At 45.4% G+C, this 22,839-nt stretch overlaps 1 protein-coding gene across 5 annotated transcripts in view; it reads left to right on the top strand.

The window, feature by feature from the left end:
- The window catches only part of SLO2 (slowpoke 2), a 488,163-nt gene that overhangs the window by 355,541 nt on the left and 109,783 nt on the right, over positions 1–22,839 (top strand). For all 5 annotated transcript variants that reach the window (XM_055063162.2, XM_055063163.2, XM_055063161.2 and 2 more), the window contains one exon: positions 11,131–11,190. In XM_055063162.2, the coding sequence (XP_054919137.1) occupies positions 11,131–11,190 (60 nt within the window). The remainder of the gene's footprint in view (positions 1–11,130; positions 11,191–22,839) is intronic.

The following is a 22,839-nucleotide window of genomic DNA, read 5'->3' as shown; positions in this document are numbered from 1 at the left end:
CACTCTTTCTAGATATCAAGGAGCATACGACAACGTCGCCCATGAGGCCATACTGAACTCACTTGAGGCTGTGGGAGTTGGTGGCCGGATGTATCAATAGATTCGGGACTATTTGACTGAGAGGTGCTTTCTGTTACACACTGAAGACGGCCCAACTTCGGAACATTACATCTGCGGTGGTGTGCCTCAGGGTGGAGTGTTGAGCTTCATATTGTTCAACCTCGTCCTGTTAGGATAGCGGAGTACTTACCGCGGACAGTTCGTGTCTTAATATACGCCGACGACATTTGCATATGGGCCTCCGCGGTGACTCGCCCTCAGGTACGAGCCAGGCTTCAGCGGGCGGCAACCATGACAGCGTCTTATCTTCGAGTACAAGGCATCACTGTGTCTATTGAAAAGTGCGCATTGGTTGGCTCTACGCGGAAACAAATGTCATTATATCCTGTTTCAATCAATGGTCAAGCTGTGTCCTATGTTAAGACGGATCGCTTTCTGGGTGTCATCATTGACCGCGACCTCTCGTGGAGCCCTCACTTCATTTACCTGAAGAAGAAGTTATTTGCCATTGCTCAGGTCCTTGAATTTCTCTGTGGGAAGAACTGAGGCACACCAGTCTATTCTATGATGCAGCTGTACAGGGTAATGTTTCTCGGACTCCTACGTTACACTCTACCAGCTTTGTCAAATACATGCAAGACGAACATATGCGCTTTGGAGAGCATACAAGGTCAAGCCCTGCCCACGTGTTTAGGGCTGCCTCGGTGCACCTCAATAGGAGCAACAATTGCCATCGCGGGAGACCATATGATCCAGACACACGTAGCTATCGACTTTCTCAGAGCACATATTCGCCATCTGTCAAGGATCCCCGAGCATCATTTAGCCTCCCTACCAGCCGAGAGACCTCAAGCGACCTTTTCAAGAGTAATTAGTGCTCGTCAAGAGTGCATACCGTCATCTTATACACCGGTGGCGAAGCCTCCATCTTCCCTGTGGTGCCTGCGAAAACCTCAAGTGAATTTTGTTATTCCCGGAATTACAAAGAAGGCCAATCATCCATCGGCGGCTCTGAGTCAACTTACGCTCCTATTACTGCACCAGACGTATCATGACCACATACATATCTATACCGACGGTTAAACCTCACCTACCAGCTCAACTGCCGCATTCGTCGTTCCAGGTAAGCAGGCTATAGTTAAATTCAAATTGTCACACATGACTACATCTACGTCGGCAGAACTTGCAGCTCTCCATGCCGCTATGACGTACGTCACCGAAGAGCCGACAGAGAAATGGGTCGTATTTTGTGGCTATAAGGCATTTCTTCACAGTATCTAGTCTGCATAACATCACAGAACTTACGAGCAGATGATATTTGACATCAGGGAAGTGCACCGCCACGCTCTGGAAAGAGGGCACAACATTATCTTTGAATGGATTCCTGCTCACTGTGGCATTCTTGGCAACAACCTTGCTGACAGGGCTGCCCGTTCTGCCCAGGAAGACACCCAGACGCGCCTAACACCTTTGGCGAGGCTGGACGCTGCCAGGGAACCTCGCTTACTTGCACGCATGCAAGAAGTCACAAGATCTCTGGAGTTCAAGTGCCTTCAACTGACGATTGCATAAACTGGACCCCACGCTACGGCTACAACTGCCATCTAGCCTTTCCTGCGGTGAAACAACCTTGCTGTGCCGCTTGTGGCTGGGAGTGGCGTTCACGAACGCCTACTCCTATCGTATCGGAATGGCCGAGAGCCCGATGTGCAACTCCTAGCTGTAGGTGCGAGGAAACCATCGAGCTGTAGGTGCGAGGAAACCATCGAGCATCTATTGTGTACCTTCCCTCGCTACGATGTACAACGCCTCTCGCTCTGCGGGCAATTTTAAACCGACTGGACTCAATACCATTCTGCAAGTCAAATTTACTCGTACCGTGGCCACACACCCGTCACTGGCACGAAAAGCGATTCGTGCACTAGTACAATACTTGAAGTGCACCGGCTTAAGAGACCGTTTATAGTGTCCCTGTGCATCCTCCCACACGCACTCAGTGCTTACTCTCTCCCTTTTGTTCGTCTTTCTCTTCCCATTTCCCCCACACCCACTGTAGGGTAGCAAACCGGGAGCTCGTCTTGCTGACCACCCTGCATTTCCTCTCCTTGCTCTCTCTCTTTCTCTCTCCTTCAGCGTCATTGTTCCGACAGCGGCACACGTAATTGTACCTTCGCCTAAGCCGGCTACCTCAGCAAACGGGTCCAGCTAATTGCTGTGGTCCCTGAAAGACCCCACTCTACATTTCGAGAAATTTCCCTTTCTGTCCGTACTTATTTGCTAGTTTATTATAGCCGCGAAAACAGTTCCTGAAATAACTCGGCGAGAGTTTACCCGGTGCTGATTACCTCAGCGAACCGCTGTTAGGTCGCTTTAGCGTATTCTCTGGTATAATGGATCGCTTAATCCAGGGCGGTGCACTTTATTTTCTCACCTCTTCTGTGGTAAACGAGACCAATTTCGCTTAGATGAAATCGATTAAACCAGGAACCAGGACCGCACCCGATCACATCGCATTGTGCAGCGCTAGTGATTGTTATAGAGAACACATGTGCAGACATATCGAACTGGCTGTTAAAATTTACGTTGTTTATGAAATGTCAGTAGTGTTTACCGGAATTTTACTCACTATATCCTTTCTAACCATGTTACATTTCTTTAGGCACTGTAACTGAGTATTGCTTTTTCTTATTTTTATTTTGTGACATGTTATAAATTTTGTATTTTATACTGCATCGTCACCTACATTGTTGACATTTCTTTTATTCTACGTCGCCTATTTTGACGGTGTCAATTCTGTAATCGAAAATGCTAGTCAGAGAATTGTGACGCAGTTGTGATTTCTTTTAGTTTTATAATAACACGTGGCTTTCTTTCTTTCCTTCTAAGCCATCCCCGTGTTTCCCGTGCCTAGTATTCTTGTAATGCATGCCCAAATCACTGACGTCAGGACATGCGTGAAATGATATCTTTGCGGAATCTCACAGAAGCGGCACCCGATCCACCTTAAAGATTTCGTGCCGCGAAAATGTAATGGAAGCAAAGCAAAACACGTTTTTGGAGAAGCATGTTTTGTCTTCTACGCTTCAGGTGTTTGTTGGCTTTCGTTTTCTTGAAACTTCAAACGCTTTTTTTTATTTTTGCGCGTGTCGGCGTATATTTTTAAATATGGAAAATTGAAAGTAATGGTTCCGCCATTCGCATTGCAAACACTGAAAGGTGTTTTTATAATTTATGTTTAGAACTTTGTTAGCACAATTGTGACCTACCTTTCCATGTTTCTACATCTAAATAAAAACATTATAACCTACAAAGTGCTTTCCTGATCGTAATGAACCATCCACACAATGAATTGGCCTCGTTGACTTATGTCAATGTCTTATGTCAACTTATTCATCTCTGCCGAGGAGCTCAGTGCGACCCTCCGCCCATCACGACCATATTATTTTTTGTATATTTGTTTGTTTGCTGTTGTTTTCTGATATTTGCATATAAATTATGCCCAACTTCTTGTTAATGTTGTCCATGGTGTCGTTTCATACTTAGTCATAATCTTAACATTTTTTCATGGCGTTACGATGAAGCAAGCGCAGACGTGGGCTCTTCATCATCAGCAAATACTTTGGTATGCGCGGAAAGGCAAAAGCGGGTTCAATTTCGTGAGTTATTCGTCGAATCTTGGTGCAACGATAGCTTACCGACAGACTTCTGTCCATATATCTTTAACGCTGAGCGTCCTTATTATGCATCAGTTATTTTTGCGTAGCCGCAACCGAGATTTCCCTATTTGAAGGCTTCAAGGCGTGCACGTGTGTGTGTGTGCCTGAATTGTAAGTGCGTGAGATGGAGGGGGCGATCTTTATGGGAGTGGTCCGGTGTGCTGTAACCGACGAAAACCGTCTGCTGGTAAAGTGATTTACTCACTCGAGGTCATAAAAAAAAAAAAAAAACTTGCAGTTTCGCATGAAAGGCATTGATACCACTAGCAAAGTATTGGACATCCACGCGAAGTGAGGTTCGTAGTTTTATCGACTGTATAAATTGCAGCTAGTAAACATTCGCTTACTAATACAATTATTAAACCTGGCGTTGTCAAGGTTGTCATTGAAAAGTGCCCGGCAAGGACGCCTGTGCCTGACAGTATACGCATCATAGAGTCGTCATTTGTGTCATTCGTACCTAGAATATCAATCAATCAATCAATCAATCAATCAATCAATCAATCAATGAATCAATCAATCAATGTGGAGAATAGTTGGCTGATGACGTTTAACACCCGCTAGACATGGACAGGCAGTGCAAGTATTATTACGTTTGTGCACATTCTAGAAGTCGATGCGGATGACGATGAAGAGCACCAGGATGAAGAGCACCAGGCCAAACTCCGCAGTACTATTATGTGGAAGAAACAGTTTTTGTGGCTACTGTATTATAAATAATACCTTTTGCGACTCACTGATATCGATTTAACCGCAGTGGTCCTGAAGGATTCGTTAGTCGCAGCTTCTGCGTCTACCTACTTCGCTTGGGAACTTGAGCAGCTAGTAAATCGGTAAAGGATCGTCGACATTAATTTCTTCCGCAGTTGCTACTTTGCTAAAATACATGATTCTTCTACAACCCACATGCTTCTTCTACAATTGACTTCATTTGACCGTGACGCGTTTTCGTTTTCTTTTTTTTTTTTACCACAGTCACGTGCCTTCTACCTTCCACGCTTATAGCTCTATCTCTGTGAATGTCAGCGTGCGTGTCTTTATTTTTCTATCAATCACTTTCGCTGAGTCTAAGCGCTCGGATGCTTACGTCTTGCGAGTGACAGCACGGAGCAAGCAAATTTTTTTTCGAACAGTTGGCCCCCTAGTTACATCTATTTTTTAGCGTGAAAAATGAGACGCCAGCCACTTGTAGCATTTTCATTTTCTTTCACACGAATCCCTCAATTGATCTGGCGGATACCTGTCCTATCATTTTCTCTTCTTTTTTTTTCTTTCTTCATGTGTAGTTCGAGCACATTAAATAGCGATCCTAGCGCGACCTTTTATTATTTTTCGAAGAATGCCGAAAAAAATGTCAGTCTCAGAGGTTCTTGCCAATATTTTGGACTGAAACGAGCCGTGAATGGGCATGACTATGTCAAGAAAAAGAGTTTCATTGACTTCTGTCACATTATGTAGAAAGCGACGCAGTCTCCCTTGTAATCTTTTATGACGTCAGGTCAAGCAATGCTCCCGTGTTTTCCGAGCTGCTTGATCTCTCCGATTCAAAGACTGGCGATTCTGGCGAGAAAGCTATTGAAAGCTGCATATGCGAACCATCCCTTGGGGGGGGGGGGGCAGTTATCGAGTTCCCACGAGCCGACCATAACGCAGTGTGGCGAATCTTGACGTGTTATACGCCTCCAGGGTAACATCATTGCGGTGGTCTCGCTCTTTCAAGCCCTAAAGCGCCACCGGGCCCAAGGGAAGCCTTGCAGACCTATCGGCCTTTCACTTCCGGGTTCAGTGACACCCTACGTTAGCTAAATAAAAGAACTCGTGGCCAATTTATCGCCCCCCCCCCCCCCCCAGTCTTATCCTTTTAAAGTAACTCGAAATAATCAACGTGTTCCTGAGTTGCATATTGCCACGTTGTAGAGGCCGTCAAGATAAACAACGCCCGTGTGTCACTATCAGCTGATGAAAATTCAAGCCCGTTTGTTTTATCCGTGTGTCTTAGTGCGACCATGTTTTAGAAAGCAAAACTCAGTACGCAATTCCAACTCGCACAAGAAACAGCACTCTTAAAGTACCTCAATTTAGCACTCAATTGAATTAAATGACCTCAAAGTAGTGCCACTGGATAATAATGACGATCCGTTGATGCTACGCAGCTTGCGCGGTCATAGTTATATATGTAAAAAAAACGTGCGACACGCCACTGAATCACCGACGGTTGCGCAGGAAGCCTCTTCAGTTGATTGATTGAGTTTAGCAACTCATAGCAGAGACACCAAGTAGCTGGCCTATGCCGTCGTCCAACTTATCCACGCTGAGGATGTTCATGAAGGAAAGGCCTGCTTTTCATCGACAAGGAGGAATATGGGTTTATTTAGAGTAATTACATGCAGTTCATCAGTCTAGCATGACAGCGAGAGAAAGTACATCAGTCTAACACGACTGCTTGAGAGAGTGTCTCAGTCTAACATGACTGCTTAAGAAAGTGTGTCGAGCATCCGCACAACAGCGGTTTATAAACACTCGGCCCCCCCTTGATTCCAAGGGGACGGAAACGTTCGTCCAGTCATTGTAAACACGCCGCCTCTCTCTGGGACGGCTTACACACACACACACACACACACACACACACACACACACACACACACACACACACGCACACACACACACACACACACACACACACACACACACACACAACACACACACACACACACACACACACACACGCACGCACGCACGCACGCACAGGTTCACGGTCCGGTCCGGAACCGACGTCACACAGACTTCGTAGAACACGGATATGACCCTCGCAGCGCGTCCGGGTAGCCATTGTCCTGCGTCTTGGTCGGCGCGTGGGAAGGGGTCCCCGACGACGTTCCCGCGGCAACTCTCCCTCTCGCGGCCGACCCGGTTGGCGGTGCCGTGTTGCGGCACAAAGCCTGCTTCGTCGAAGTCATTCAGTCACAACGGCGACAAGGCTAGAGCGTAACGGTGGCGTTCCTTGAAAGTTGACGCCGCCGTCGTCGCAACTGGCTGACAACACTTGCACCTCAGCTGGGCCGTTCTTAACACTTCCAACTAAATTATACTCAGCGGTACAGAACGATTGTACATACACGGGAATTGCTACAAAAACATTAGGAAGACAACCAATAATGTGAGCACAACTCAACACTACGTGCTGCACGGCACGTGAAAGATCGGAGAATGGCCAATTCCTTCTGAAGTGGGTGGACTGACCCCATACTGACACACAGATATATCGCCGGCGTGACATTATTGCCGACTCTACCATTTCTCTCGCAGTATTTGCCTGTGTGTGTCCTTGCATGGCATCCCCGTCTTTCTTTTGCACTGCAACGCTACTCAATATGCAATACCAAATAGCACGCTTCCAATATTTAGGGAACCATAAATACTTCCCGCGAACGTCCCTTGCCGCATAGAGCCGCTTACGCTGATTTCTAGTTGAAGAGCTGAACTTCGTGACTTCTACAGTTCTGGGGGGAAAAAGCCGATCTTCTACTAACCATATACTGGTTAGTAGTTTGTTATCTGTACTGCCTGTCACCGCCTTGCGCACAGCCGCATCCTACCCATCCACCTATACGCCCTTATTTCACTGAAGGGGCTGCTTAACACCGGATTTCCGAAATGATCGTTCACCAACTTCAAGTGGCGCACGACACAATGCTGTACTTTGTTTATTAGCTTCCTAGAATTTGGGTCCTGTGTCCCTGCAGCACATTTCACGAATTTCATCCTCATTGAGCGCGTTTATGTCACGAAAAAAGGTAACTTTAGAAAGCAGTACTTGTCGCGCTCATGATGACGTATAAGCAGCTGTCAAGCGCGAACGAAGTGCTTTTGGCTTGCATCGGCTATACGTTATGTCGTGTTAGCTAGTTAGCATCGCCAAATAGAGAGGTAAATTCCGAGGCGCTTATGCGCAGCTCGTGTGAGCAGGCCCCACAAAGTTCCAATTCGCATACCGCGTGTTTGCTACGCACTGACTAGAAAAATTTGCGCAAACAAAAAGGCAACTCACACAGAGGGAAAAAAAGACAAAGACAAACGTTACACTCACAACTGTTTAATAGAGTCTGCGCTCGGGGAGAACACTCCGACCATGCACCGCGATGCACAGGAACAACTAATGATCCCTGGGAAGAACTCTAGCCTGCAATCAATTTAAAGAATATGATTATCATCATGACAATTATTCGCCCAAATAAAGCCTCACTTCCTCTAACGCATAATGTATTGCAAGCAGTGCTATGTTTGATTTGAAACAAGCGCCACCTCCTACACCGTGAAGTTGTTGGCCAAAACACCGTTGATGAGCTCACAGCTAATGATCACGTGGGCACGCAGACGAGTGACGCGCCAGCTGCGTACAAGCTACAGAATTCGTCCCCTGGCTACATCAAAATCAGTCGCTCGCGCGATCTTTAATGATGTAATAAAGGACGCATTTGCTCAATGGTTCTTGTTTCAGACAGAGGGGCTGCGCTGCAACTATAATTGCGCGGGTTCCCCCTTTACAAGAGCATTCAGCGACCCGCCGTGGTTGCTCAGTGGCTATGGTGTTAGGCTGCTGAGCACGAGGTCGCGGGATCGAATCCCGGCCACGGCGGCCACGTTTCGATGGGGGCGAAATGCGAAAACACCCGTGTACTTAGATTTAGGTGCACGTTAAAGAACCCCAGGTGGTCGAAATTTCCGGATTCCTCCAATACGGCGTGCCTCATAATCATAAAGTGGTTTTGGCACGTAAAACCCCATAATTCAATAAATATTTTGTTCCCGCGAGGACTTTACAGATTTAGGAGGGAGGTGCTTCGGCTCCTCCTAAAATTTCTCCGTGGTACAGGGTTGGGAAGTGAATGGAAGTGAAAAACGTAAAACCCCATAATTTATTTTTAAGAGCATTCAGCGTGTATAACATGCTGTTAAATAATTAAACAAATTTGGGTTTACCATCGTGTTTCAGTGGGTACCTTCCCCTATCGGCTTAGCAAGTAACGAGGCCGCTTATAATCTGGCGCGCAAAGCGCTGCAATTCAAACCAAAGAAGAAGGCTCCCCAAGACGCAAAAGGAGGCATGAAGAAGGCCACTTCGGTTCGCTGTTGTCTCCACCGCATCCGCCATGTGTGATTAAAGGTCTTAACAGAACTGATGCCGCTCTCATATGTCGCATCCGTACGCGGTCAGCGCAAACTCCAGCTTGGCGGTGCAAGACAAGACTTGTCTCATCATCGTCGTGTGTACATTGTCGAACTCTTGATGACATTGAACATTATATACTAAAGTGTCCTGAATTTGACGCAGAATGTAAGAAATTATTAGCTAAACTTAATCTCAAGACGGCACTACACTGAAATGCCAGTCATATTTTGTTCCCATTTAGGTGCACGTTAAAGAACCCCAGGTGGTCGAAATTTCCGGATTCCTCCACTACGGCGTGCCTCATAATCATAAAGTGGTGTTGGCACGTAAAACCCCATAATATAATAAATATTTTGTTCCCGCGAGGATATTACTGATTTAGGAGGGAGGTGCTTCGGCTCCTCCTAAAATTTCTCCGTGGTACAGGGCTGGGAAGTGAATGGAAGTGAAAAACGTAAAACCCCATAATTTATTTTTAAGAGCATTCAGCGTGTATAACATGCTGTTAAATAATTAAACAAATTTGGGTTTACCATCGTGTTTCAGTGGGTACCTTCCCCTATCGGCTTAGCAAGTAACGAGGCCGCTTATAATCTGGCGCGCAAAGCGCTGCAATTCAAACCAAAGAAGAAGGCTCCCCAAGACGCAAAAGGAGGCATGAAGAAGGCCACTTCGGTTCGCTGTTGTCTCCACCGCATCAGCCATGTGTGATTAAAGGTCTTAACAGAACTGATGCCGCCCTCATATGTCGCATCCGTACGCGGTCAGCGCAAACTCCAGCTTGGCAGTGCAAGACAAGACTTGTCTCATCATCGTCGTGTGTACATTGTCGAACGCTTGATGACATTGAACATTACAGACTATAGTGTCCTGAATTTGACGCAGAATGTAAGAAATTATTAGCTAAACTTAATCTCAAGACGGCACTACACTGAAATGCCAGTCATATTTTGTTCCCATTTAGGTGCACGTTAAAGAACCCCAGGTGGTCGAAATTTCCGGATTCCGCCACCACGGCGTGCCTCATAATCATAAAGGGGTGTTGGCACGTAAAACCCCATAATATAATAAATATTTTGTTCCCGCGAGGACATTACTGATTTAGGAGGGAGGTGCTTCGGCTCCTCCTAAAATTCCTCCGTGGTACAGGGTTGGGAAGTGAATGGAAGTGAATTGTGGGAGCCGCGTGGGTTGTCGTGGTTTGGGAAGCGCGCAACTTAATGAGCCTGTTGCCAACTTTATATATATATATATATATATAGATATATATATATATATATATATATATATATATATACATATATATACCGTATTTTCGCGATTGTAAGCACCCCCCTATTTGTTAGGAAGAGCGCGGAGCCAAGGCCGCGGAGCGCGCTTTCACTCTATCATCAAGCCAGAGCCGCCGGAGTCCCGAGGTGGCACGGCGTCCGCGGCGCGAGTACGCCGTACAAGCGGACTGTACGGCTGTACGGGGAAAGCTACAGAAAGCGTCCCTATCAACCATCGCAAAGTGGATTTCGGACGCTTGCAAGCGGGTCCAAGTAGACGTTGTGTTCAAATAATTTAAGAAATGCTCAATCACAAACCACTTCGACGGAACGGAAGACGACCTGCTGTGGGATACCGAGAGCGGCGGTTCAAGCGCTGCGACGAACTCGAGTGGCAGTGATAGTAACTGATCATCCGACAGAAGCGATGGGTTCACTGTCTGCACCGATTTTTCTTTTGAATGTTTGCGAAATAAAGTGTTATTTCTCGCACCCGTCTCGTCGTGATGTCGCAGCGAAGAGGGAGGGGGGGGGGGGGTCATTCTAGATTTTTCGAATCTAAGCACCCGCCCTCACTTTGGGCATCACGATCATGAAAAAAAGGGGGTGCTTAGAATCAAGTAAATACGGTATCTATACATATATATATATATATATATATATAGTTGCGTTCAGGCGGTGCGATCGCCAGCAACTTGTGCAAGGCTAGATGCGCCTGCAGCAAGCAACCCCCCTCCTCCTTCTCCTAGTGAGCTGAATACATCAACAGAGAGGAACCAAACAGTCATGGTGACCTCAAGTCAGAAATATTGTGTCAGCTGTCTATTAAGCTGAATTTTGGCTTACCAGTAATCTGTCTTTCATGCCGTTTATCAACTTCACCTTTCTCTTTCCCTCTTTCTCTTGCTTTCAGACTATACTGGCCATCATAAGTTTCTCCGAGGCCTGTCTGGTTGTATATCTCACCTACAAGGTAAGGCTACCGATTCATAGCACCACGCGTACACTGTTTTGCTTTCTGCCGGTGACCGTTTCTCATCGGATTATTATTCGTATCAAGTTACCGCCGGATGCAAGACGCGTCTACTGTCTCCGAATTTTTTTTAATGTTGACGCCGATTCTATAGCAAAAGAGCCTTTTTCTGATCAGATTTCATACGAGACGCGAATATACTGCTGTACACTCTAGAATATACTCTAGCGCAACTGATTACTGGGGAATGTACGATGATGCATACATAAATACCTGGCGGACTTGACCTATTGTTGTGATTTAAATGCCTTTTTTGGCACTAGTTTCGCCCTATAAAGAGTCCTCACCGCGTGATATGAACTCGCAGTTTTGACAGCGCTTGGTTCTTCATGTCTCTACAATGTAAAAATAATTTAGTGATTATAGCTGTTATAAGAGGTCACATATAATTTCGTTAAAATAATTTACTAACAAAAGCAACAGCATAAATGGCCACGCTGCACTGACTGCGGATGAAGCACGTAATTAATTAATTAACTCAAAGCGAATGTTATCTTAACCGCCCCATTGAAAAACCTCCCAAATTCAATAACCCGATATGAAGCATATAGGATCCCATATGGAAATCCGCTCCTCGCATATGTCATATGGTGGTATCGTGTATATGACTTATGGGAAATACGGGTTCTTTAGTAGGGCGGAGTGGGCAGCCCGGAACTAATGGACGCACTGGGTTAGTTGCACAAGCAGGTTAAGCCTACAACGTTTCAGTATGCATGTCTAGGAAAAAATGGTGTGTGGTATGGGGTCACTTAGTTCAACTTCAAGTGTGCAAACAAGCGTAGCTTAGATGGCACTAAAAATATGGCAGCACATCGGTCTGTCGTCCCTCCTTCACCTTCGTTTCAATTTTGCTGGTTGTAGGAAACTACAAGAAAATTCAGATTTTTAAAGCAGTCCTGTACTGAGTAAACTTTTGGCGGCCGGCTGTGCGTGCCGGTCCCATCGAGAGATAACACTCAGTGTCTGTTCGAATGCATTCCATACATATAGTTGTTTATAGACTCAAGTAGCGACAGTAGACTTTTTGACGAGGTCAAACGTAAGACATATTTCTTGTGAAATATTTCAGTGACTGAGAAAATGATGCTCTGTTCTTGTTGTCGTCGTCGTTGTTGTTGTTCTTGATAATGAGGATGACGATGATGATGGTAGTGGGAACCTGAAAGGCAGTAACGTGTACCCACCATGAGTAATGTATTGAACTGCGCAGGCAATGTGAATTATACTCTGTTTTGAAGCTTTGCGGTTCTGGTGGGGCCAGCAGAATATCATCGGTGTTTGCACCTGTGTCTTTATTTTTCTTAGGAATTTTCTTTCTTTCTGATGTTCTTGTTTCAATTTTACCCAATTTCCTAATAAACTTTATTTGCTTAGGTACTTATTATAGATACATTCTAATTGGCTTTAGCTGCTCATTGTGATGGAAGTGACCCGAAGTGGTCGGAATCATTCCCTTTACTTTTTTCTCCGTGTATATATATATATAGGAATACAACGATATACTATTGCGAGCAGTGAATATATCCTACAAAAACAGAAAACACTGAAGGGTTAACGCGCTGTCACAGTCTTCCTAACAGCACAACGCTATCTGCTTATGCACTCATGAAGCAATAATAATACCGTTCTAACGAGGCCTTTCAAGAAAAAACTAACGCCTCCCTCGTACGTGCGGCTTCGCTAGGTGATATATTCATCGTGCATTTACCAACTCAGACAACTTATTTACGATGGTCAACTTTAGGTAAACAACGTGCGGGTTCGTTGACGTCTCCATCATCGCACCATAAGTTTAAAGTTGTATAAAAGCAATCAGCTCTAGCCAATTGTCAGTCGCAGTCACACTGTCAACGATGGAACAAATTTGCTTTTTTTAATTTTTAAACCCTTCTGTTAGCCGTCAACAAATCGCTCTTTTTCTGCGACTGTTTTGATTACTAAGATTTGCGACTGGTGTCTCAACAAAACTGCGAACTGCGTTATATATATATTTTTATGCCTCTTTCGCGGTCTGTATTTAGTGTGTACGTGTCTATTGCACGATCAGTGACCCCACTGGGGTTTTTTGTTGAGTATATGACTGAGACTTCATAATCACAGGTGTGACGTGAGCATGCTACAGTGTTCCCTATGTAATACAAGCGCAGTGGTCTCAATTATGTCAGCTGAAGTGGCAGTAAGAGAAATGGGGAAAGAAAGGGGTCATCTGGACACACATCCTATTTGCTACCGTGTACATACAGAAAGCGAACGAGAGTACAAAATGACAGAGAAAATTTTTCAGTTACTGGTAATCATAATAACAATGTGCCAAGAGGCTGCATCACTGTGGGCGCGACATATTTGCACAGTTCTTTCTTATATCCCGGTCCGCCACCCTGGAAAGTGTTCTGTGCACACTCAAACTAAAGCTATCTTGGGCAATTGCACAAGAAAAGAAAAAGATAGCAGTTTGTATCCTTATTTTATTATTCATTGGCTTATTCAAGATAACTTACAAAAATATTTGGAAGGCACGGGCAAAGCAAGAAGTATCACGAGCAGGCAGTGCTACGCTTACAATTGCAGCAACTGTATGCATGGCGGTGCCCTGAAGACATGAACCCGTGCAGCAAAACAATATAAATAACAAAGTGCACTTAAGATGTACCCAGCTCTGCTAAATGGCAGTTTGAAAAATGTTATGTGTCAAACAACGTGTGACCCCTTGTTAGGGCTATAAGCAAGAAATAAAAGAAGTTGGGCAGATGATTAAGATATACGTCCTTGAAAGTTGCGGTTTCTTAATAGGCTTCGTAAAAATCTGCTTTGCTGTGTGAAAATGTAACATACATATTCATGTGGCGTACTTATTCAGGATTCGGGCATTTGTATCATTGATCTCTGGTCACTATAATTGACCTTTATCGGGTTTGATTGTCCCACTTTTGTATGATTCTGCCTTCACACACGCCAAATCACTGTGCTCACTTACCATTAAAATCAACAGCACCGTAGAACCTAAAGTTTGCGTTGGCCAACCTGGGGACGAGCTCTTGCATCCCGTAGGAAGTGGAGAAGGGTTCATGCAGATCGTTCATAATAACGATCGGCGATTGGCCGCGCCGTCGGTACTCTGGTCAGTCGTTGTAGCCTGCTATACTGAAGTCATAGGGTCGGCTAACCACGAACTTATTTTCTGGGACCGTCTCGACTAAGAGGAATATATCCTCGCTCTCGTCTCAGTCTATGCATATAATTCACGTAATTATTGAAAGAAGAGCATTCACTCATTGATCGCACACGAGCTGCAACCTAATACAACATTGAGACAAACGCTCAGTGAATAAGCTGCTGTATGTGTGTGGGTGCTTCGCGAAAACCTGCTCCTAGGCCCACAGAACTTTTCTTGCGAAATTACCGCCCGCTATTGGTCATCGCCACGCGTATCGTCCCGTTATCACACCAATCGATATCAATAGGGGCTGGCACCATGTACGCCGGCCAATATAGAAGCGCTCTTGCGTGAGCGGCTTTGATCAGTGTTCTCGCTTATGCACGAGTCACAGCAAGTGTGTACGTGAGGACGGTGATCAGACCAAGGGTATAGCGTCTTGCGAAATGTCCTTCTGAACAGCCGCATGTGCAGCACCACCACCGTCCGGTGTGCCGATGGCGGGGGTGCCTGGACGTGCCTTTGTATTAGAAGGCGGAAGCTTATACCGCTATGCTTGAAAAGTGTATGATCGAAGAAGAAAGAAAGCAATAGAAGTGGAACCGATATTTCCCACTTTCAGAGTGATAATTGATGCGCGCAGTTTCACGAGTGGACTCACTTCGCAAGCAAAAATGAGTCCAGATGTGTCTGTTCCTTCAAGTAGAACGCTCAAGTGCGAGGCAACAGCCGGGAACGACTATTGGGCAACTTGTGTCATGGGCGTTTGAGAGGCTGCGAAGCGTATCCCCATGCGGCCGAAGATAACATCGCACAATCCGAGCAGATGTTACGTAATCTCCGCTGGAGTGCAGATGCATGGAGGGGAAATGTCGTAGTGTTGCCACGTTTACAGATTTATGGCGGATCTCCCGAGAAATCTGTCTCCAGGTCTTTTCTCCCTCTCTCTTTCTTTCTTTTCTTTTCAATGTTTCGGACGAAACTCGCTTCCTCTCTTTTGATGCTCGCTTCTTGAGCAGCAATTGCCATATATGTGAAGATGGCAGCTGCCGCGTGTAGCGCGGAGCGCACATCACGCTACTCATGCTATGTACAGCCTCCCGAATCTTTAGCTCTATGACGTGAGCGTCCATCGCGCGTCATTTTAAGGCCTTAAAACGGTGATAATCAGCGAGAACGGCAGAAGTACTCTCAGGCCCACTAAGCACTCTCCTGTGCAAGGGTCGTCTAATACGATGTTCCCTTCAGGACGACGCACGAGAATGTTATAGTAGTGTTCTCGAGCGATATAGCTAAAAAATGCGAGAGGCTGTACATTCACCCTACAGCGGAGGACACGCTTTCAACTCGCAAATAACTGGTGGTAGTTGCCCGCACAGGAACACGCTAAGTTGTGCGCGCTTTGCCCGAGGCTCGTCATTGAACCATCTACACCTGTCACTCCCTGCAAAGTTTCTGTCCCGTATAAGGATAACTGCCTGAAGACGAGGTCTTTGGTTTTCTTTTGAGGCATCTCTTTAGAACCGTACTAAAGCTTTCCTAGGCTGGACCGTCATTTCAAGGGGCTGAACGCGAAAAGGAAGTGACTGCTGAACCAACGCCTAGACCGCGCAACCTACTCTCTTCTCACGATCTTGTCCAGTGTTGAGAGCAGTCCGAGCAACTGAATAGTTGCTAATTACCAGCCCCTGGTCCAGTATTCGCATGGAGATTGGAACTTGCACCGCCGCAGCATAAGACGTTCTAAAACAAATAGTCGCTACTTTTGACATGCGAAAAAAAAATTATGTGAATTCGGAGCGCTCGAGCAGCAGATGGTGTGGATTTTTAGAAAAAATGGTCAGTATTTGCTTTAATATGTACATTTTTACCGACACTTCTAGAACGCCAGGAGAACTTCCGCGTACATTTTGTCTGAGCCCACGGCAACACTGACCGCAACGCTTCATCACGGTTTGTGTATACGGCTCTTTTTATTAGCCCGCCTTTCTATGTTTTTCTTTTTTTTTTATAGCGCGCTCCGATTTCGTGGCACAGTCACTTATCGCCGCACAAAATACTTCTACCGTTGCTTTCGGTTTTGGTACGGTTGGTTGCTTTTTGCAGAAAGAGCACGCTATATTTTGTTCCTTATTTAAGAAGGAAGAAAGAAACCGGCACTTAACATCTCATCGCAATAAACAAAATACAAAAAAACGCGGCATTGCATAACCTTAGCGTGCGTCCACGGTTCCGTGTAAATATGAAGCATTGTTGCTCCGAGTCTTATCGAAAGGAGCTCATGGTATTGCGCGTTAAGCTCTGTAGACTTAGTGTTTCGGGAATGTGCGTTTTATATATATATATATATATATATATATATATATATATATATATATATATATATTGTTCCTTTCCTCTCTATTTAGACTGCCGCTCGGCGTGCGTGCGACTACGTCTTATGGCACCCCCTCGGAAAGCTTTGGATGGGAACCTGCTACGCAGGCGCTTGGTTTGACTGAGTGCGCTGTCACTTTCAGGGGTCTTAAAGCAGCGTTGTTCAATCTTTCTGAACCACGGCCGATCCAGAGTGTTTCGAGAGTCGCTTTCTGTATTTTTCTATTGCAAGATATTTCTGTCTACGTAATTGTTCATTGCACACGTAGCGGCGCTTTATTATTATTATTTTTTACTTTGATATCGGCATTCTCTCTCTGTTTTCTCACGCATTGAACAGGTCGGTGTGCTCCAACTCAAATATTTTACGCTTCAGTACATCTATTAACAACGACCGCTGTATATCGGTTGTACGGCTCACCTGTTCCATAAAATATATTACCGCAACCTAAAATTGACGCTTGTTTTGGTTTGTGAATTTTCGTATGTGCGAAGAAAAAGGGGCATCCCACACTCGCGGACAACTTTCTGGGGCAACGAAGGCAAAGCTATACGGAGGCAAAGCGCGCACAAGCGAGAGCGCTTCAGAAATAAAGTTCTACATTTGCATCCGCGTTAGGTTGGGCTGCGGAAGACAAAACGTAAACAGTTTATTTATAACAGCAAATTAAGCCAAAACACACCGCATGAATGTTAATTTTCACTCATGTCCCTGCTTTTCTCTTTCGCATCTGGGCAAATGCAAGATCGTCACACGTAGAGACTTCAGCATTTGTATGAAAAAACTAACAAAAGCGTTGTTGAATGCTGCCGGACACGTGGGCTCGGTAGCACGTATGCAAAAGCTCCACCCCTGTAGCTCCCCCTCCCCGTTATTTCTTTTTTTTTTTTTTGCTATGAATAAATAAGGAGATGTTGGCACCAAAATATGGTGCTGGCTACTCCTTTTGACATGGGGGACAAGAATCAAATACAGTTACATAATATCACAAATACCACATAATATTACGTAATTTCACAAGATTAAAAAAAAAGTACATTATAAAATGGCACATTATAAACTGACTCACGTTAATGCTTGGAACCTCGCAGAAACAGTACAAATGCACAAATGGTGCAAACGATAAAGGTACATACTAAAATTAACCATTATAAATGTTGCAAACGCTACAATTGCAATACAGATGCACAATATGTCACATGAGAGAAAAATGCATACAGTACACATAAGTGCAATGCGCATACGTGCAGTACGCATTTTCACCAAGCGAAACTCAGTGTTTGTGCGCAATATCAGTGACCTAAAAAAACTTCATTGCCACGGAAATTTATCCGCGAGCGCAGATGCGACAGGTGCTCGCTGGTGGCCTCAACGTGGCAGCAAATTGTTTCGCAACGCCCAATAGGGGATGTGCAAAATTCTGTAAACGGCCTTTCCCGCACACCTACTTTGGCCTAAAGAGGAGAGCGGACTTCGGGTTAGAATCGCAATTGAGGGTGTCAACATGCGGGCTGCTGACACCAATCCTGCCGCCTTCCCTCCCTCGCACCATCCAGACTTTAAAAACTGTCTCAGGTTTAACAGTATTACTAGTTGGAATGCGGCCATCTTGTTTAGGGCAAGTCCACTGTGTAGGAAGGCCTGCTTATGGTATTTCGTATGTCCCCTATTAAGCGCGACAGTGCTGGGTAACTAATGTGGAACTGGCAATCTTGTTCTAATGCGACTATCTAAACGTTTTAGAGCACCTAAAAATATAACTTAAATACAGCCGCGATAGCCTAGCTCTGCTAAGTTAAGCGGGGTGCAAGCGAACGGACCTGTTATGTACCCTTTCTTTAACTGCGGCTGAAGAATCAGACAGCTGTCATTCTGCGGCCGCAGAACAGCAGGAGAAATTATTTAAAAAAATAGCGAAGCAGTCGTACTCCAATGGGCAGTGCGCTTCGTCGTCTAAAAAAAAAAAGGCTGTGCAGCAAACATAAGGGTGTTCAAGAACAGTAAGCAAGCACTTGAATGCATCTCCTAGAGAAAATTTAAATACAGTGAACTCTCATTTAGACGAATTCGGTTAAGCAGAATTCTCGCATATAACGAACAACATGAGAACGTTTGTTTGGTTTTCCATAGACTCAATGGCAAAAAAAATCCGCTTAAGACGAACGACCTGAGACGTACTCTTCGGTGAAGACGAACATTCGCAGTGACCGCCACCGCTACGGATCTGAAGGCTAAGGTGCCTCGCGGCGCCGCGCCCGGGGCGGGGGCCTTGGCGCCTGGAGGCCTAAGTCGCACGTCGCCCTTAGACAGAGACGAAAACAAGAGGGGGAAGGAAAAAAGTTACAATGAAGTTTCACTTCGTGAACGCGGGTGAAGCGCAAGCATATGGGCGCTATAGCGCACACGAAGCTATCGGCCCTCGGTGTGCTTAGATGCCTACACTGTCTCTGCATCGCAAACCGTACTCAAGACAGGGCTCGCGTGGCTGCGCCATACGCAGCAGCCGCCGGAATACGACAGTCCCTTGTAAACATTCGCTTAGTAGATAAATTAACAAGCATGGTGTAGACGAAGCCTGTACGTCCGTATCGTAAACAAAACCTGTAGAAACTGCTAGAGGAGGTCAGCCCAGTTCGCCTCCGCCCACCTTCCTCCTCCGCTAAGCTTCGCCTCGTTTCTCCATAGTCTATTAAGTTTTCTATCAAATTCATCTAAATAAATGCTTTTCATGTCATTTGCCCACTTTTTAAGTCTACTTCATTTAACCTTTGGAAGTAAGGTGTTTGGATGCACCTGGTCATGTTGCCAATTATTCTTCTGATAAGACGAAGAAATTTTCATGATCTGTTCGCATTCGTCTAAAAAGGAAGTATACCGTAATTTAATCAGCCATGTCTCGAGTTGTCGGATGCATTGCGCAGTTCATTTCCAAATTACAAACGCTGTGTCTCTGTGCTCCTTCTTGCACTGTCCCGACAGGTAGCTAGTGCTGTGGACCCGCCGTGGTTGCTTAGTGGCTATGGTGTTGGGCTGCTGAGCACGAGGTCGCGGGATTGAATCCCTGCCACGGCGGCCGCATTTCCATGGGGGCGAAATGCGCAAACACCCGTCTACTTAGATTTAGATGCAGCTTAAATGACCCCAGGTGGTCGAAATTTCTGGAGTATCCCACTACGGCGTGCCTCATAATCGGATCGTGGTTTTGGCACGTAAAACGTACCCCATAATTTAATTTAATTTTAGGTCGCGCTGTTCTTTTGTAATCATAAACCAACCGGTCCATCCTCGCCATCAATTGCCCGAGCCGCTGCGTTTCGCGCCGTCCTTCCATTTGTGATTTCCTCCCTCTCTATTTCTCATGAGCTGTGAGGATTTCCTGCGTGATTTCCTACAAAGCCATCTGTGGCGTATCCCGAACTCACGAATGATCGTCTTCGTTCAGCCTAGAAGAAGAAAGAGAGAGAAAATGATTGAAAGGCAGGGAGGTTAACCAGGACTGATCCCAGTTGGCTACCCTGCACTGGGGGAGGGGAAAGGGGAAGGAAAGATTAAGAAAACAAGAGGAAGCCTAAGTACGTTAGATCACAAGCACTCTGACGGAATGCCACACGCATGTCAACGTGCGTCCGGCTGCTTCACTTATCATTACAGCTCGGCCTGGATATCCTTCACACCTGGAGAGGTATTCTGTAAGAGTCCACCAAGTGGACATGTCTATTTCGTCTGCTGCTGAAGTGCTGATTGGCTGTGGCACCTGGTTGCTGCAGACGCGCAGCCCAGCCCAGCCAATCAGAACTTCAACAGCAGACTAAATGAACGTGTCCACTAGGCCGACTCTTACAGAATACCTCCCCTAATCGCGAGCTCGCTCCCGATCGCGGCGGCCGCATTTCGGCGGGAGAAAATCCACAAACGCTCGTGTACTCAACTAACATTTAGAGCACGCTAGAGAACACCTGATGATCAATATGATTCGGAGCCCCTCCTCACGGCGTACCTCGTAATTATAACTTATTTTTGGCAAATAAAACCCCAGAATTTGTTAATAGAATTGACGTTTTAAATGTTGTCTATGCGTGTATCTATTTCGTCATTGATCACAAACTTGCTAGTATCACTGGTTCTCGCGAATGCAAGGCGCACATGCGTTGTAGACTGACCACTCAAGAACCCACTTTCCACACAAACAGCGTTGTTGGAAGGCAGTCTACACGACAATGTTTGCCTCAGTGCTTACTATTATTATTTGTTTTGAAAATATATATATATATTTGACAGGGAAGGGAAAGCGAGGAGCAGGCTGCCAACTGCCACCGGAAGGGGCACAAGGCCTGCCTACGCTTCGGAAGGGAGGAGGCAGAAACACATAAATGGAAGATAGGAAGGAGGGGAGGAAAGAGGAAAGAAAGAGCAAGACGACAACTGTCAAAGAATAAAGTATAGCACACAGTACAGGTCACATACATTATAAGGCCGGTCACGGCAGCACTTATAAATTGAAGAAAACGCGTACAGTTTCCAGCGCGCGATAACAGCAGCGAGTCTGTGGCCCCGAGGCACTTCCGGTCCCGACTTTTACGAGTCTATTACGTATGGTTTTCTTTTAAGTATTTTGATGTACCGAAAGCCTGTTTTTACGTTTTCAGGCGAAAGAAAAGATGACGTGTAACGCCTCAAGTCCCATACTTTGAAACTTGCGTATAACACAAACCAAACATGGCTTCTAAAATTTTAGTTGTGTTATGTTACGAATGTTATGACTAATGCACTCCTTCTGCTAGCACTTGTCTTTCTTTGCCCGCGCTAAATTTAGCGGGCTATGTCAGTAGGCAAAACTGGAAGCCGTCTAGGACCTAAGTGTGTAAACAGCGAAACGGTCGCGTCGTCCTGCTGTAGGCTTAGGAAAAAGGCGCAGCTGTACATCTTTCACATATCTAGCACATAAGATTGTCATTGCGCATCGAATAATCCGCGTCGAAGCACAATACACTGCGATTACTAATCCGTGGAAATTCGATCGCAGAGATTGTGTGAAGACTTATTTTGTTATACGCGGTAGTTTTACTATACATCTGCGCTTTCAATCCGTTACAGAAAACGTAAAAGAGAGAGAGAGAGAGATACAGGGCAATCACACAAAAACTTAGCTAACAAAGTTTGGGGAAAAAAAAAAGCAGGCGTATTCATTGCGCCGACCTTTCTTGTCCAATTTATGAAATTGTAAGCGTTAACGTCCACAAATTGCGAATGCGTTAATGCGGCACGCCGTATATGTATTACGCATAATAAGCACGCAAGCATTCTTGCATTTCGCCCCTATCGGAACGCAGCCACCGTGGCCGGCAATCGCGCCCGTGACTTAGCGTTCAGCAGCGCACCGCTATGTGCGTTTATTGAGCTACCGCAGTGAGTGCTGGTCCAATTTCCAAGCTAGGAAGCGCCACATGGAAAGTAACTTGAACGACAGGAGTTTACAGACGTCTTGCATCAAAACAGGGGAAATACCGCGCTTTCTGGCGACGAGTGTCTCAAATTATATAAAAAAAAAATAGGGGATGAGAGGCAAAATGATAAGCTTTCTTGACCGAGCATAGAAAAAGCAGCGTGGTCTTCGGGATCGGCACGATAATCGCCAATACGATTTCTAGCTTCTAGTTTTCTTGTTTAATAATAATAATAATTATTATTATTATTATTATTATTATTATTATTATTATTATTATTATTATTAGAAAAGAAACTAGAAACTGGCTACTCCTTTTCAAATGGAACAAACACATACTACAAGTGGCATGGTGGTATCAGTTCGGTCGTTGTCTTTGTGTGGTGCTCTGATTTTTCTGTTTTTTTTGGATACTTACGGTTACCATTGACGACAATTGATTAACAAGACGTCGGGTGCATTTTAAGCGAGCCAGGCACCTTACAGGTACGCCATTTTCATTTTTTTTTTTTTGAGGACCTGGCTATTACCCTGCCACTACGGTGGTCGGAAGCCGAGAACATCGTCATGAGCCTTATGCTCGTCCAAACGTAACAAGCCAGATGAATGATG

Source organism: Dermacentor andersoni, chromosome 1, assembly GCF_023375885.2.
Source record: "Dermacentor andersoni chromosome 1, qqDerAnde1_hic_scaffold, whole genome shotgun sequence".
Taxonomy (NCBI): Eukaryota; Metazoa; Arthropoda; class Arachnida; order Ixodida; family Ixodidae; genus Dermacentor; species Dermacentor andersoni.
The sequence above is the reverse complement of the archived record's forward strand: the minus strand, read 5'-3'. Positions and strand labels throughout refer to the sequence as shown.